At 41.8% G+C, this 13,140-nt stretch overlaps 1 protein-coding gene across 5 annotated transcripts in view; it reads right to left on the bottom strand.

The window, feature by feature from the left end:
- The window catches only part of LOC139758733 (uncharacterized), a 72,546-nt gene that overhangs the window by 27,146 nt on the left and 32,260 nt on the right, over positions 1 to 13,140 (bottom strand). For all 5 annotated transcript variants that reach the window (XM_071680497.1, XM_071680479.1, XM_071680460.1 and 2 more), the window contains exon 4: positions 5,285 to 5,386. In XM_071680497.1, coding sequence (XP_071536598.1) covers positions 5,285 to 5,386 — 102 coding nt within the window. The remainder of the gene's footprint in view (positions 1 to 5,284; positions 5,387 to 13,140) is intronic.

Genomic DNA, 13,140 nt, shown 5'->3' with positions numbered 1-13,140 from the left:
CAACGCTGGTGGCTGATTCATGTGAGAAACTGCAGAAGCTGGTGACTGAGTTTGGTAAAGTGTGTGAAAGAAGAAAGTTAAGAGTAAATGTGAATAAGAGCAAGGTAATTAGGTACAGTAGGGTTGAGGGTCAAGTCAATTGGGAGGTAAGTTTGAATGGAGAAAAACTGGAGGAAGTAAAGTGTTTTAGATATCTGGGAGTGGATCTGGCAGCGGATGGAACCATAGAAGCGGAAGTGGATCACAGGGTGATGGAGGGGGCGAAAATCCTGGGAGCCTTGAAGAATGTGTGGGAGTCGAGAACATTATCTCGGAAAGCAAAAATGGGTATGTTTGAAGGAATAGTGGTTCCAACAATGTTGTATGGTTGCGAGGCATGGGCTATGGATAGAGTTGTGCGCAGGAGGATGGATGTGCTGGAAATGAGATGTTTGAGGACAATGTGTGGTGTGACGTGGTTTGATCGAGTAAGTAACGTAAGGGTAAGAGAGATGTGTGGAAATAAAAAGAGCGTGGTTGAGAGAGCAGAAGAGGGTGTTTTGAAATGGTTTGGGCACATGGAGAGAATGAGTGAGGAAAGATTGACCAAGAGGATATATGTGTCGGAGGTGGAGGGAACGAGGAGAAGTGGGAGACCAAATTGGAGGTGGAAAGATGGAGTGAAAAAGATTTTGTGTGATCGGGGCCTGAACATGCAGGAGGGTGAAAGGAGGGCAAGGAATAGAGTGAATTGGATCGATGTGGTATACCGGGGTTGACGTGCTGTCAGTGGATTGAATCAGGGCATGTGAAGCGTCTGGGGTAAACCATGGAAAGCTGTGTAGGTACGTATATTTGCGTGTGTGGACGTATGTATATACATGTGTATGGGGGTGGGTTGAGCCATATCTTTCGTCTGTTTCCTTGCGCTACCTCGCAAACGCGGGAGACGGAAAAAAAAAAAATGTAAGTACGAGAGATGGCCAGAGAGTTATTGGATTACGTGTCAACTGATAGGCGCATGAAAGAGAGACTTTTGGATGTTAATGTACTGAGAGGTGCAACTGGAGGGATGTCTGATCATTATCTTGTGGAGGCGAAGGTGAAGATTGGTAGAGATTTTTAGAAAAGAAGAGAGAATGTTGAGGTGAAGAGAGTGGTGAGAGTAAGTGAGCTTGGGAAGGAGACTTGTGTGAGGAAGTATCAGGAGAGACCGAGTGCAAAATGGAAAAAGGTAAGAGCAAAGGACATAAGGGGAGTGGGGGAGGAATGGGATGTATTCAGGGAAGGAGTGATGGCTAGCGCAAAAGATGGTTGTGGCATGAGAAACGTGGGAGGTGGGCAGATTAGAAAGAGTAGTGAGTGGTGGGATGAAGAAGTAAGATTATTTGTTAAAGAGAAGAGAGAGACATTTGGACAATTTATGCAGGGAAATAGTGCAAATGACTGGGAAATGTATAAAAGAAAGAGGTGGGAGGTTAAGAGAAAGGTGCAAGAGGTGAAAAAGAGGGCAAATGAGAGTTGGGGTGAGAGAGTACAATTAAATTTTAGGGAGAATTGGAGGTGGAAAGATGCAGTGAAAAAGATTTTGTGTGATCGGGGCCTGAACATGCAGGAGGGTGAAAGGAGGGCAAGGAATAGAGTGAATTGGAGCGATGTGGTATACCGGGGTTGACGTGCTGTCAGTGGATTGAATCAAGGCATGTGAAGTGTCTGGGGTAAACCATGGAAAGCTGTGTAGGTATGTATATTTGCGTGTGTGGACGTATGTATATACATGTGTATGGGGGTGGGTTGGGCCATTTCTTTCGTCTGTTTCCTTGCGCTACCTCGCAAACGCGGGAGACAGCGGTAAAAAAAAAAGTTGTGAGTGAGTATTTTGAAGGTTTGTTGAATGTGCTAGATGACAGAGTGGCAGATATAGGGTGTTTTGGTTGAGGTGGTGTGTGAAATGAGAGAGTCAGGGAGAATGGTTTGGTAAACAGAGAAGAGGTAGTGAAAGCTTTGCGGAAGATGAAAGCCGGCAAGGCGGTGGGTTTGGATGGTATTGCAGTGGAATTTATTAAAAAAGGGGGTGACTGTGTTGTTGATTGGTTGGTGAGGATATTCAATGTATGTATGGCTCATGGTGAAGTGCCTGAGGATTGGCGGAATGCATGCATAGTGCCACTGTACAAAGGTAAAGGGGATAAAGGTGAGTGTTCAAATTACAGAGATACAAGTTTGTTGAGTATTCCTGGAAAATTATTTGGGAGGGTATTGATTGAGAGGGTGAAGGCATGTACAGAGCATCAGATTGGAGAAGAGCAGTGTAGTTTCAGAAGTGGTAGCGGATGTGTGGATCAGGTGTTTGCTTTGAAGAATGTATGTGAGAAATACTTAGAAAAACAAATAAATTTGTATGTAGTATTTATGGACCTGGAGAAGGCATATGATAGAGTTGAAAGAGATGCTCTGTGGAAGGTATTAAGAGTATATGGTGAGGGAGGCAAGTTGCAAGAAGCAGTGAAAAGTTTTTATCAAGGATGTAAGGTATGTGTATGAGTAGGAAGAGAGGAAAGTGATTGGTTCCCAGTGAATGTCGTTTGCGGCAGTCGTGCATGATGTCTCCATGGTTCTTTAATTTATTTATGGATGGAGTTGTTAGGGAGGAGAATGCAAGAGTTTTGGAGAGAGGGGCAAGTATGCAGTCTGTTGTGGATGCGAGGGCTTGGGAAGCGAGTCAGTTGTTGTTCGCTGATGATACAACGATGGTGGCTGATTTGGGTGAGAAACTGGAGAAACTGGTGACTGAATTTGGTAAAGTGTGTGAAAGAAGAAAGCTGAGAGTAAATGTGAATAAGAGCAAGGTAATTATTAGGTACAGTAGGGTTGAGGGACAAGTCAACTGGGAGGTGAGTTTGAATGGAGAAAAACTGGAGGAAGTGAAGTGTTTTAGATATCTGGAAGTGGATTTGGCAGCGGATTGAACCATGAAAGCGCAAATGACTCACAGGGTGGGGGAGGGGGTGAAGACTCTGGGAGCGTTGAAGAATGTGTGGAAGGCGAGAACATTATCTCGGAAAGCAAAATTGGGTATGTTTGAAGGAACAGCGGTTCCAACAATGTTATATTGTAACGAGGTGTGGGATATAGATAGGATAGTGCAGAGGAGGGTAGATGTGTTGGAAATGAGATGTTCAGGACAATATGTGGTGTGAGGTGGTTCGATCGAGTAAGTAATAAAAGGGTAAGAGAAATATGTGGTAATAAAAAGAATGTGGTTGAGAGAACAGAAGAGGGTGTTTTGAAATGGTCTGGTCACATGGAGAGAATGAGCGAGGAAAGATTTACAAAGAGGATATATGTGTCAGAGGTGGAGGAAACGAGGAGAAGTGGGAGACCGAACTGGAGGTGGAAGGATGGAGTGAAAAAGATTTTGAGCAATCGGGGCCTAAACATGCAGGAAGATGAAAGGTGTGCAAGGAATGGAGTGAATTGGAACGATGTGGTTTACTAGGGTCAACGTGCTGTTAATGGATTGAACCACGGCATGTGAAGTGTCTGGGGTAAACCATGGAAAGTTTTGTGGTGCCTGGATATGGAAAGGGAGCAGTGGTTTCGGTGCATTACACACGACAGCTAGAGACTGAGTGTGAACAAATCTGGCCTTTGTTGTCTTTTCCTAGTGCTACCTCGCACGCGGGTAGGGGAAGGGGTTGTCATTTCATGTGTGGCGGGGTGGTGATGGGAATGAATAAAGGCAGCAAGTATGAATTATGAACATGTGTATATATTCATATGTCTGTGTATGTATATATATGTATACCTTGAAATGTATAGGTATGTATATGTGCATGTGCGGACGTGTATGTATATACATGTGTATGTGGGTGGTTTGGGCCATTCTTTTGTCTGTTTCCTTGCGCTACCTTGCTAACGTGGGAGATAGCGACAAAGTATAATAAAATAATAGATATAATTATATGTTGATATCTATATGTATGGATATGTACATGTATGGGTGTTTATGTATACGAGTGGATGGGCCATTCTTCATCTGTTTTCTGGCGCTACCTTGCTGATGTGGGAAACAACGATTGAGTATAATAATAATATAATTCTTATTTTCACACTTAGTTCCAGTTTCTTACCTAACAAAGTAGTGCCAAGAACAAACAACCATGCCTGAGAGAAAAAATTCTCACTTTACGCTTTCTTAAGTTCCTTCTTTTGGAAAGTAATAATGAAGGAATGGAAGATTTCCAGCCTCCACTTTCCTCTCAGTTCCCTCCTATGAAATGCAGAAGATACATATGAAATATTCTTTCTCCTGAACCCTAAGGATAATTGATGAGGTTTACAAGTAAAAATATCAGACAAGATCAAACATGCCACTAGAAATTACCAAAAACATGATGGGATATATCAGTAATGAAGAGGTATAACTATGGACATCAAAATGAATGACCAAGTACTGTTTATAACAATGTACGAACTTGGAGGAATAAAGAAGAACTTAATGGAATCCATTAGTAAAAATGATCACTATCATAATAAAATGTACACATAGTAAAAAAAGTATCTTCCTGAATAGGTCTGGTGAAATTTGAAATGATCAATACAACTCCTGTTGTCTCGTTAAGGGTGGTAGGCTTGATGTGAGACAAATTTCCAACAAATTATGGTGGCCACAGCTTATAATCATTTCCATCAAAATCTGAAATCAATATAACATTCATTACAGCAAACGATAGGAAATGTCACAGGCAATCAGTATACCACAATATCATACAAGCAGGAGTACCAGTGTAAGGCCTGACTAATGGGCATTTTTCAAAATCCTTCATCTATGACTTCATATCATTTCACAAAAAGCAGGAACATATTTTTTTACTGTGTGTACCAGCACAGATGATAATGGATACAACGAAACTTACAAATAACATTGACCAAGAACATGATTGGACCTATCAGATGTAATAAAGAGAACAATGAGACATACTAGAAAGGAAGCATTAGAACAAACTGAAGCCTTCCAGAGAGAATGAACAAAACATAATGGTACATGAATCTATTCATACGGTGGAAAGTCATCCCACAGTGTCATCAAATCTAAAGATAGTAAGTCATTGAAGTTGGTGTCTGGGAGAAATTATGAGTAACTACAAGAATGTTACGATGCAATCTGCCAGGGGATATAACCACGGATATAATAAAACAAACTAGCATAAGTGATAAAAATATTATGAGCTATATCAATATGGAAAGTCAGGAATATTATGGACCTATCAGGAGGACAGCTGAAAATAATAATGGAACCTACCAGCAGGAGTTGGTGAAGTGTGCGGGTAGATGCAGCCAACACTCTCAGATATCTGCTCTTGTTCCTCTGTTCTCGACTAGGTTTTCTTTCCAGAAGTGTTACCTATAAAGAAAATATCCATAACAATCATGCAGTTCACATCAAAACAGAGTCAACAATTTGGTGCAAAGTACAGAAACAGTTGGTTCTTTAACCCAATGAGTGGGGTTAACCAACAAAAGAAAACAAAGAAATTCGACCACCAACAGTTCACTGGGTACTTTTGAGGATGTTTGTGATTTTAGAAAATATCAGAAATGCACAGATTAATGTGGTAAAAGTTAGAAGACATACAGATAATCCAAAAAGAATAAGTCATGGACTTGATTCAAAGTATCTATCGTTTGTTCTTAAATGTATCTATATAACTGCATTCAACCACTCTAAGTGGAAAATCATTCAACAAGCTAACAATCCTGTAATGATTTCACATTACTACATGTGAAATCATACAAATCAAGTATTAAGTAGCTTGTTCGATCATCAAAACTTTTAATAATCATAAATACTTAAGCAAATCACCTCTTAACCTTCTCAGATCTAAGCAAATAGATTCATTTGATTGGCTTTCAGAGGATTTGTTTCTTGGCCTAGGAATCATCTTGGTAACTCACCACTATAAGCTTATCAATAACTTTCATCACCATCATCACAGTTGGCAAAATGTATGAATCTGAGATAAAATTTTAAAATTCATTAGCAAGCCTAGGACCCAGTCCATCAACCTGTCTAAGTTGGAACTGCAAACATTAATTTTCAATTGTATATTAAGTTCCCAGCGTAGTAATATCTACAACTTTTGATATCTTTCACATATCCCATTATCAGGATCATTATATATATGAGAAAGAAATCCAGTCCTAAGACTGATCCACATGGAACACTACCTTTTATGTCTAACCATTCTAAGACTTCACTATTAATTACTGCTCTTTGCTTACAGTCTGACAACTTATTTCCTAAATGCTGAGATATGATCTCATCTATATTAAATGTGGTCACAGCAGACTGATGACATCTGATGTGGGGCAGAGCATGTGTGAAAGACTGATTTTATGAATGGTTATGAATAAAAAAGGATACAGTCATATAAGAAATGAAATCATACAGTAAAAACAATGCAAAATTGAAATATCAATTATGCAATGTACCCACTGCCCTAGAATTAAGTTTGTTAATACTGAATGCCTATGCAGTCAATCCGGAACCAGTGGCCTGCCTACAAACGTTTCTAAATCACAATATCATATTGTACTGGTCCATACTTAAGACCACATTTTCAGACACAACAAACATGGGCCCCCTTGATATCCCAAAGTCTTAGGCCCAAGCCTAAAAGGCAATCCACCCCCAGTCACAATACCTACATATGACCATGCAACACACTGAAGTACTTTCAACTTCAAACTTCCACATTACTTGTATATGTATATGTTTTCAGGGGTACCCAAGCCCCCTCTGGTCCCCCCTTGGTTGCAGACTCTCAAGCAGAAAAGTTTTCAAGACGTATTTCTAGTTTCACAAGTAGTGGTGAAGTGAGAAGGAGATGGAGTGAGTGTTTTGAAGGTTTGTTGAATATGTTTGATGATAGAGTAGGAGATATAGGGTGCTTTGGTCGAGGTGGTGTGTGAAGTGAAAGAGTCAGGGAGAATGGTTTGGTAAACAGAGAAGAGGTAGTGAAAGCTTTGCGGATGATGAAAGCTGGCAAGGTGGAGGGCTTGGATGGTAATGCAGTGGAATTTTTTAAAAAAAGGGGGTGACTATGTTTTTGATTGGTTGGTAAGGATATCCAATGAATGTATGGCACATGGTGAAGTGCCTGAAGATTGGAAGAATGCATGCATAGTGCCATTGTACAAAGGCAAAGGGGATAAAGGTGAGTGTTCAAATTAAAGAGGTATAAGTTGTTTTGTTTGTTGTTGTTCGCTGATGATACAGCGCTGGTGGCGGATTCATGTGAGAAACTGCAGAAGCTGGTGACTGAGTTTGGTAAAGTGTGTGGAAGAAGAAAGTTAAGAGTAAATGGGAATAAGAGCAAGGTTATTAGGTACAGTAGGGTTGAGGGTCAAGTCAATTGGGAGGTGAGTTTGAATGGAGAAAAACTGGAGGAAGTGAAGTGTTTTAGATATCTGGGAGTGGATCTGGCAGCGGATGGAACCATGGAAGCGGAAGTGGATCATAGGGTGGGGGAGGGGGCGAAAATTTTGGGAGCCTTGAAGAATGTGTGGAAGTCGAGAACATTATCCCGGAAAGCAAAAATGGGTATGTTTGAAGGAATAGTAGTTCCAACAATGTTGTATGGTTGCGAGGCATGGGCTATGGATAGAGTTGTGCGCAGGAGGATGGATGTGCTGGAAATGAGATGTTTGAGGACAATGTGTGGTGTGAGGTGGTTTGATCGAGTAAGTAACGTAAGGGTAAGAGAGATGTGTGGAAATAAAAAGAGCGTGGTTGAGAGAGCAGAAGAGGGTGTTTTGAAATGGTTTGGGCACATGGAGAGAATGAGTGAGGAAAGATTGACCAAGAGGATATATGTGTCGGAGGTGGAGGGAACGAGGAGAAGAGGGAGACCAAATTGGAGGTGGAAAGATGGAGTGAAAAGGATTTTGTGTGATCGGGGCCTGAACATGCAGGAGGGTGAAAGGAGGGCAAGGAATAGAGTGAATTGGAGCGATGTGGTATACAGGGGTTGACGTGCTGTCAGTGGATTGAATCAAGGCATGTGAAGCGTCCGGGGTAAACCATGGAAAGCTGTGTAGGTATGTATATTTGCGTGTGTGGACGTGTGTATGTACATGTGTATGGGGGGGGGGTTGGGGCCATTTCTTTCGTCTGTTTCCTTGCGCTACCTCGCAAACGCGGGAGACAGCGACAAAGTATAAAAAAAAAAAAAAAAAAAAAAAAAAAAAGTTTGTTGAGTATTCCTGGGAAATTATATGGGAGGGTATTAACTGAGAGGGTAAAGGCATGTACAGAGCATCTGATTGGGGAAAAACAGTGTGGCTTCAGAAGTGGTAGAGGATGTGTGGATCAGGTGTTAGCTTTGAAGAATATATGTAAGAAATACTTAGAGAAACAGATGTATTTGTATGCAGCATTTATGGATCTGGAGAAGGCATATGATAAGGTTGATAGAGATGCTTTGTGAAAGGGTTGATAGAGATGCTTTGTGGAAGATATTAAAAGTATATGGTGTGGGAGGTAAGTTGCTAAAGGCAGTGAAAAATTTTTACCAAGGATGTAAGGCATGTGTACGAGTAGGAAGAGAGGAAAGTGATTGGTTCCCATTGAATGTCGGTTTGCGGCAGGGGTGCGTGATGTCTCCATGGGTGTTTAATTTGTTTATGGATGGGGTGGTTAGGGAGGTGAATGCAAGGGTTTTGGAGAGAGGGGCAAGTATGCAGTCTGTTGGGATGAGAGGACTTGGGAAGTGAGTCAGTTGTTGTTCGCTGATGATACAGCGCTGGTGGCTGATTTGGGTGAGAAACTGCAGAAGTTGGTGACTGAGTTTGGAAAAGTGTGTGAAAGAAGAAAGCTGAAAGTAAACATGAATAAGAGTAAGGTTATTAGGTTCAGTAAGGTTGAGGGACAAGATAAGTGGGAGGTAAGTTTGAATGGAGAAAAACTAGAGGAAGCGAAGTGTTTTAGATATCTGGGAGTGGAGTTAGCAGTGGATGGAACCATGGAAGCGTAAGTGAGTCACAGGGTGGGGGAGGGGGTGAAGGTTCTGGGAGCGTCGAAGAATGTGTGGAAGGTGAGAACGTTATCTTGGAGAGCAAAAATGGGTATGTTTGAAGAAATAGTGGTTCCAACAATGTTATATGGTTAAGAGGCATGGGCTATAGATAGGGTTGTGCGGGGAGGGAGGATGTGTTGGAAATGAGATGTTTGAGGACAACATGTGGTGTGAGGTGGTTTGATCAAGTAAGTAATGAAAGGGTAAGAGAGATGTGTTGTAATGAAAAGAGTGTGGTTGAGAGAGCAGAAGAGGGTGTTTTGAAATGGTCTGGTCACATGGAGAGAATGAGCGAGGAAAGACTGACAAAGAGGATACATCTCAGAGGTGGAGGGAACGAGGAGAAGTGAGAGACCAAATTGGAGGTGGAAAGATGGAGTGAAAAAGATTTTGAGTGATCAGGGCCTGAACATGCAGGAGGGTGAAAGGCGTGCAAGGAATAGAGTGAATTGGAACGATGTGGTATACCGGGGTCGTCGTGCTGTCAATGGATTGAACCAGGGCATGTGAAGCGTCTGGGGTAAACCATGGAAAGTTCTGTGGGGCCTGGATGTGGAAGGGGAGATGTGGTTTCGATGCATTATTACATGACAGCTAGAGACTGAATGTGAACGAATCGGGCCTTTGTTGTCTTTTCCTAGCACTACCTCACACATGAGGGGGTAGGGGGTTGTTATTTCATGCGTGGCGAGGTGGCGATGGGAATGAATAAAGGCAGACAGTATGAATTATGTACATGTGTATATATGCATATGTCTGTGTGTGTATATATATGTATACATCGAGATGTATAGGTATGTATATTTGCGTATGTGGACGTATATGTACATACATGTGTATGTGGGTGGGTTGGGCCATTGAGATGTATAGGTATGTACATTTGCGTATGTGGACGTGTATGTATATACATGTGTATGTGGGTGGGTTGGGCCATTCTTTCATCTGTTTCCTTGCGCTACCTCGCTAACACGGGAGACAGCGACAAAACAAAATAATAAAATAATAAAAAATATACGTATATGTTGAGATGTATAGGTATGTACATGTGCATGTATGGATGTGTATGTATATACATGTGTAGGTGGGTGGGTTGGGCCATTCTTTCGTCTGTTTCCTTGCACTACCTCGCTAACATGGGAGACAACGACAAAGTATTTGAAAAAAAATATATATATTCATTTGCTTTGTCGCTGTCTCCGGCATTAGCGAGGTATATATATTTCTATATTTCTAGTTTCAAATGGATATAGCTCCCACAGATTGAAAAGACTAGTAAAATATTGAGGCACAATGATCTGAACAAAAGGCATTACTCTGAGATGTCAAGACCAGGTATTTCATGAGGATCATGGCCTTCGCATTTCTGGAGCTGGTATTACTGACATCAGTAGTACACCTTGGGAATGCTTTTACATCCATCAGCAGTGTGATTACTATTTGATTACTACTTGTGCATCAAAGGGAGAGATGAACACCGGGGTTGGATGTAGGCCTGCTGGCATGCCAAGGATTCAAACCCACACAAGTTGAATCCTGGGCTGGCCCATGCTGACTCATGGTCAGTAAGGATAATCACTACAATATGAATGTCTGTGTTACTGTCATCAGCAATAGAGCCTGGTACTGCTGTTACTGCTATCAGCAGAGTGGCCTGGTACTGGTTTTCCTCCTATCAGCACTGCAACCTGGGACTGGTGTTACTAATACCATTAGCAATGCAGCCTGGGTCTGGTGTTAGTGTCACTAGCAGTATGGCCAAGGGGTGGTGTTACTGCTACTGGCAGTATGGCCCTGAACTGGTGTTACTGCCATCAGCTGTATGGTCTGATATTGCTGTACTATCGCCAGCAATGCAACCTAAGTCTAGTGTTATTATCATCAGCAGTGTATGAACTGGACAGTGTCAAAGAATCTGCCCACTGTAGTAAAAGTTAGTCCAAAGCTCAGTGAGGTAGTCAGTAACTTTTTTTTTTTCACTACCACACCTCTCTCTTACATAGTCTTTCCTTACATGATAAATCTGCTGCAAACCAGATACTATCCTCAGGCATTTTATTTTTGACATATATACACACACACCTCAAATCAGAGCCTATGACTCACATCAAGATAAAACTGTTAAGAGCACTATACCTTCAAGCATACTGTACCCATTTGGCCCAAACTGGTAGTAACCTCTCACTCAATGACTCACTTCAGCCCCTCCTCTCACTCAATGACTCACTTCAGCCCCTCCTCTCACTCAATGACTCACTTCAGCCCCTAAGGTTCAATCCTATGTCATGTCCACTCCAAGATATCTAAAGCATTCCACTTCCTTCAGGTCCTCATTCACACTTTTTAACTGCCTTGTCTCCATGCTGTATCTCATTACTTCCCATTTGTCCACGTTCACTCTCAGCTTTCTCCTTTCATAAAAGCTCTCTAACTCTGCCATAAGCTTTTTTGAGCTTTTCAGTGGAATCTGCCACTAGAATTGTGCAAACAACAACTGATTCACCTTCCACATTCCATAATCTAAAGTATGCTGCAGAACAGCATCTTGCTCTAAGACCTTTGCATTTACCTCTAATAAACAGATTAAACAACAATTGTAGCATTACAAAGACCCACCTTCATCAACAACCACTTGCCCTTCTCCCTTTCACAACTGTCTTACTCTCCTGGGAAAATCCATCACTGCATTTAGTAACTTTCCAAGGAACGCGTATCTTTATAGCAGCTCTCTCAAGGCCTATCAACTATATCATACCCTTTCTTCAGATCCATTATTACCACATACAGTGCAACTCCATTTCTTTCTCCAAGTATTTATGAAATATTTTCAAAGCAAACACCTGTTCCACACATCTTCAAATTCTCCTGAAACTATATACATCAGAAAAATAGCACTGAAAAGACCCAGCATTCTCAGATAACCATTCGTACAGTTTCATTCTTAGATACAGAAGAATATAAACCTGCTCTTTTGCCAACATTACTCCACCAGTCCTAACTGCAGAAAGTTTCAATGTCATACCTGTAGAAATACCTCAGGCAGGTCACCTACAGCATATATCTAACGTGTTTGATGACTAAATATCTACTAAAGTTTTCACAGGGAATGTTACCCCAAAATATAACACCTGTTCATACCATTAGGATCATGGAAAAACTGAATTCGCCATAAGCTGTATCCTTAAAGCTCAATTTCTGAAAAATGGATCCTATGATTACAGCAGGAATGGTCTATATCCCATACATTTTTTTTTTTTTTTTTTATACTTTGTCGCTGTCTCCCGCGTTTGCGAGGTAGCGCAAGGAAACAGACGAAAGAAATGGCCCAACCCACCCCATACACATGTATATACATACGTCCACACACGCAAATATACATACCTACACAGCTTTCCATGGTTTACCCCAGACGCTTCACATGCCTTGATTCAATCCACTGACAGCACGTCAACCCCGGTATACCACATCGCTCCAATTCACTCTATTCCTTGCCCTCCTTTCACCCTCCTGCATGTTCAGGCCCCGATCACACAAAATCTTTTTCACTCCATCTTTCCACCTCCAATTTGGTCTCCCTCTTCTCCTCGTTCCCTCCACCTCCGACACATATATCCTCTTGGTCAATCTTTCCTCACTCATTCTCTCCATGTGCCCAAACCACTTCAAAACACCCTCTTCTGCTCTCTCAACCACGCTCTTTTTATTTCCACACATCTCTCTTACCCTTACGTTACTCACTCGATCAAACCACCTCACACCACACATTGTCCTCAAACATCTCATTTCCAGCACATCCATCCTCCTGCGCACAACTCTATCCATAGCCCACGCCTCGCAACCATACAACATTGTTGGAACCACTATTCCTTCAAACATACCCATTTTTGCTTTCCGAGATAATGTTCTCGACTTCCACACATTCTTCAAGGCTCCCAGAATTTTCGCCCCCTCCCCCACCCTATGATCCACTTCCGCTTCCATGGTTCCATCCGCTGCCAGATCCACTCCCAGATATCTAAAACACTTCACTTCCTCCAGTTTTTCTCCATTCAAACTCACCTCCCAATTGACTTGACCCTCAACC

This window comes from Panulirus ornatus, chromosome 2, assembly GCF_036320965.1.
Source record: "Panulirus ornatus isolate Po-2019 chromosome 2, ASM3632096v1, whole genome shotgun sequence".
Lineage (NCBI taxonomy): Eukaryota > Metazoa > Arthropoda > Malacostraca > Decapoda > Palinuridae > Panulirus > Panulirus ornatus.
This window is presented reverse-complemented; position numbering and strand designations above follow the sequence as displayed.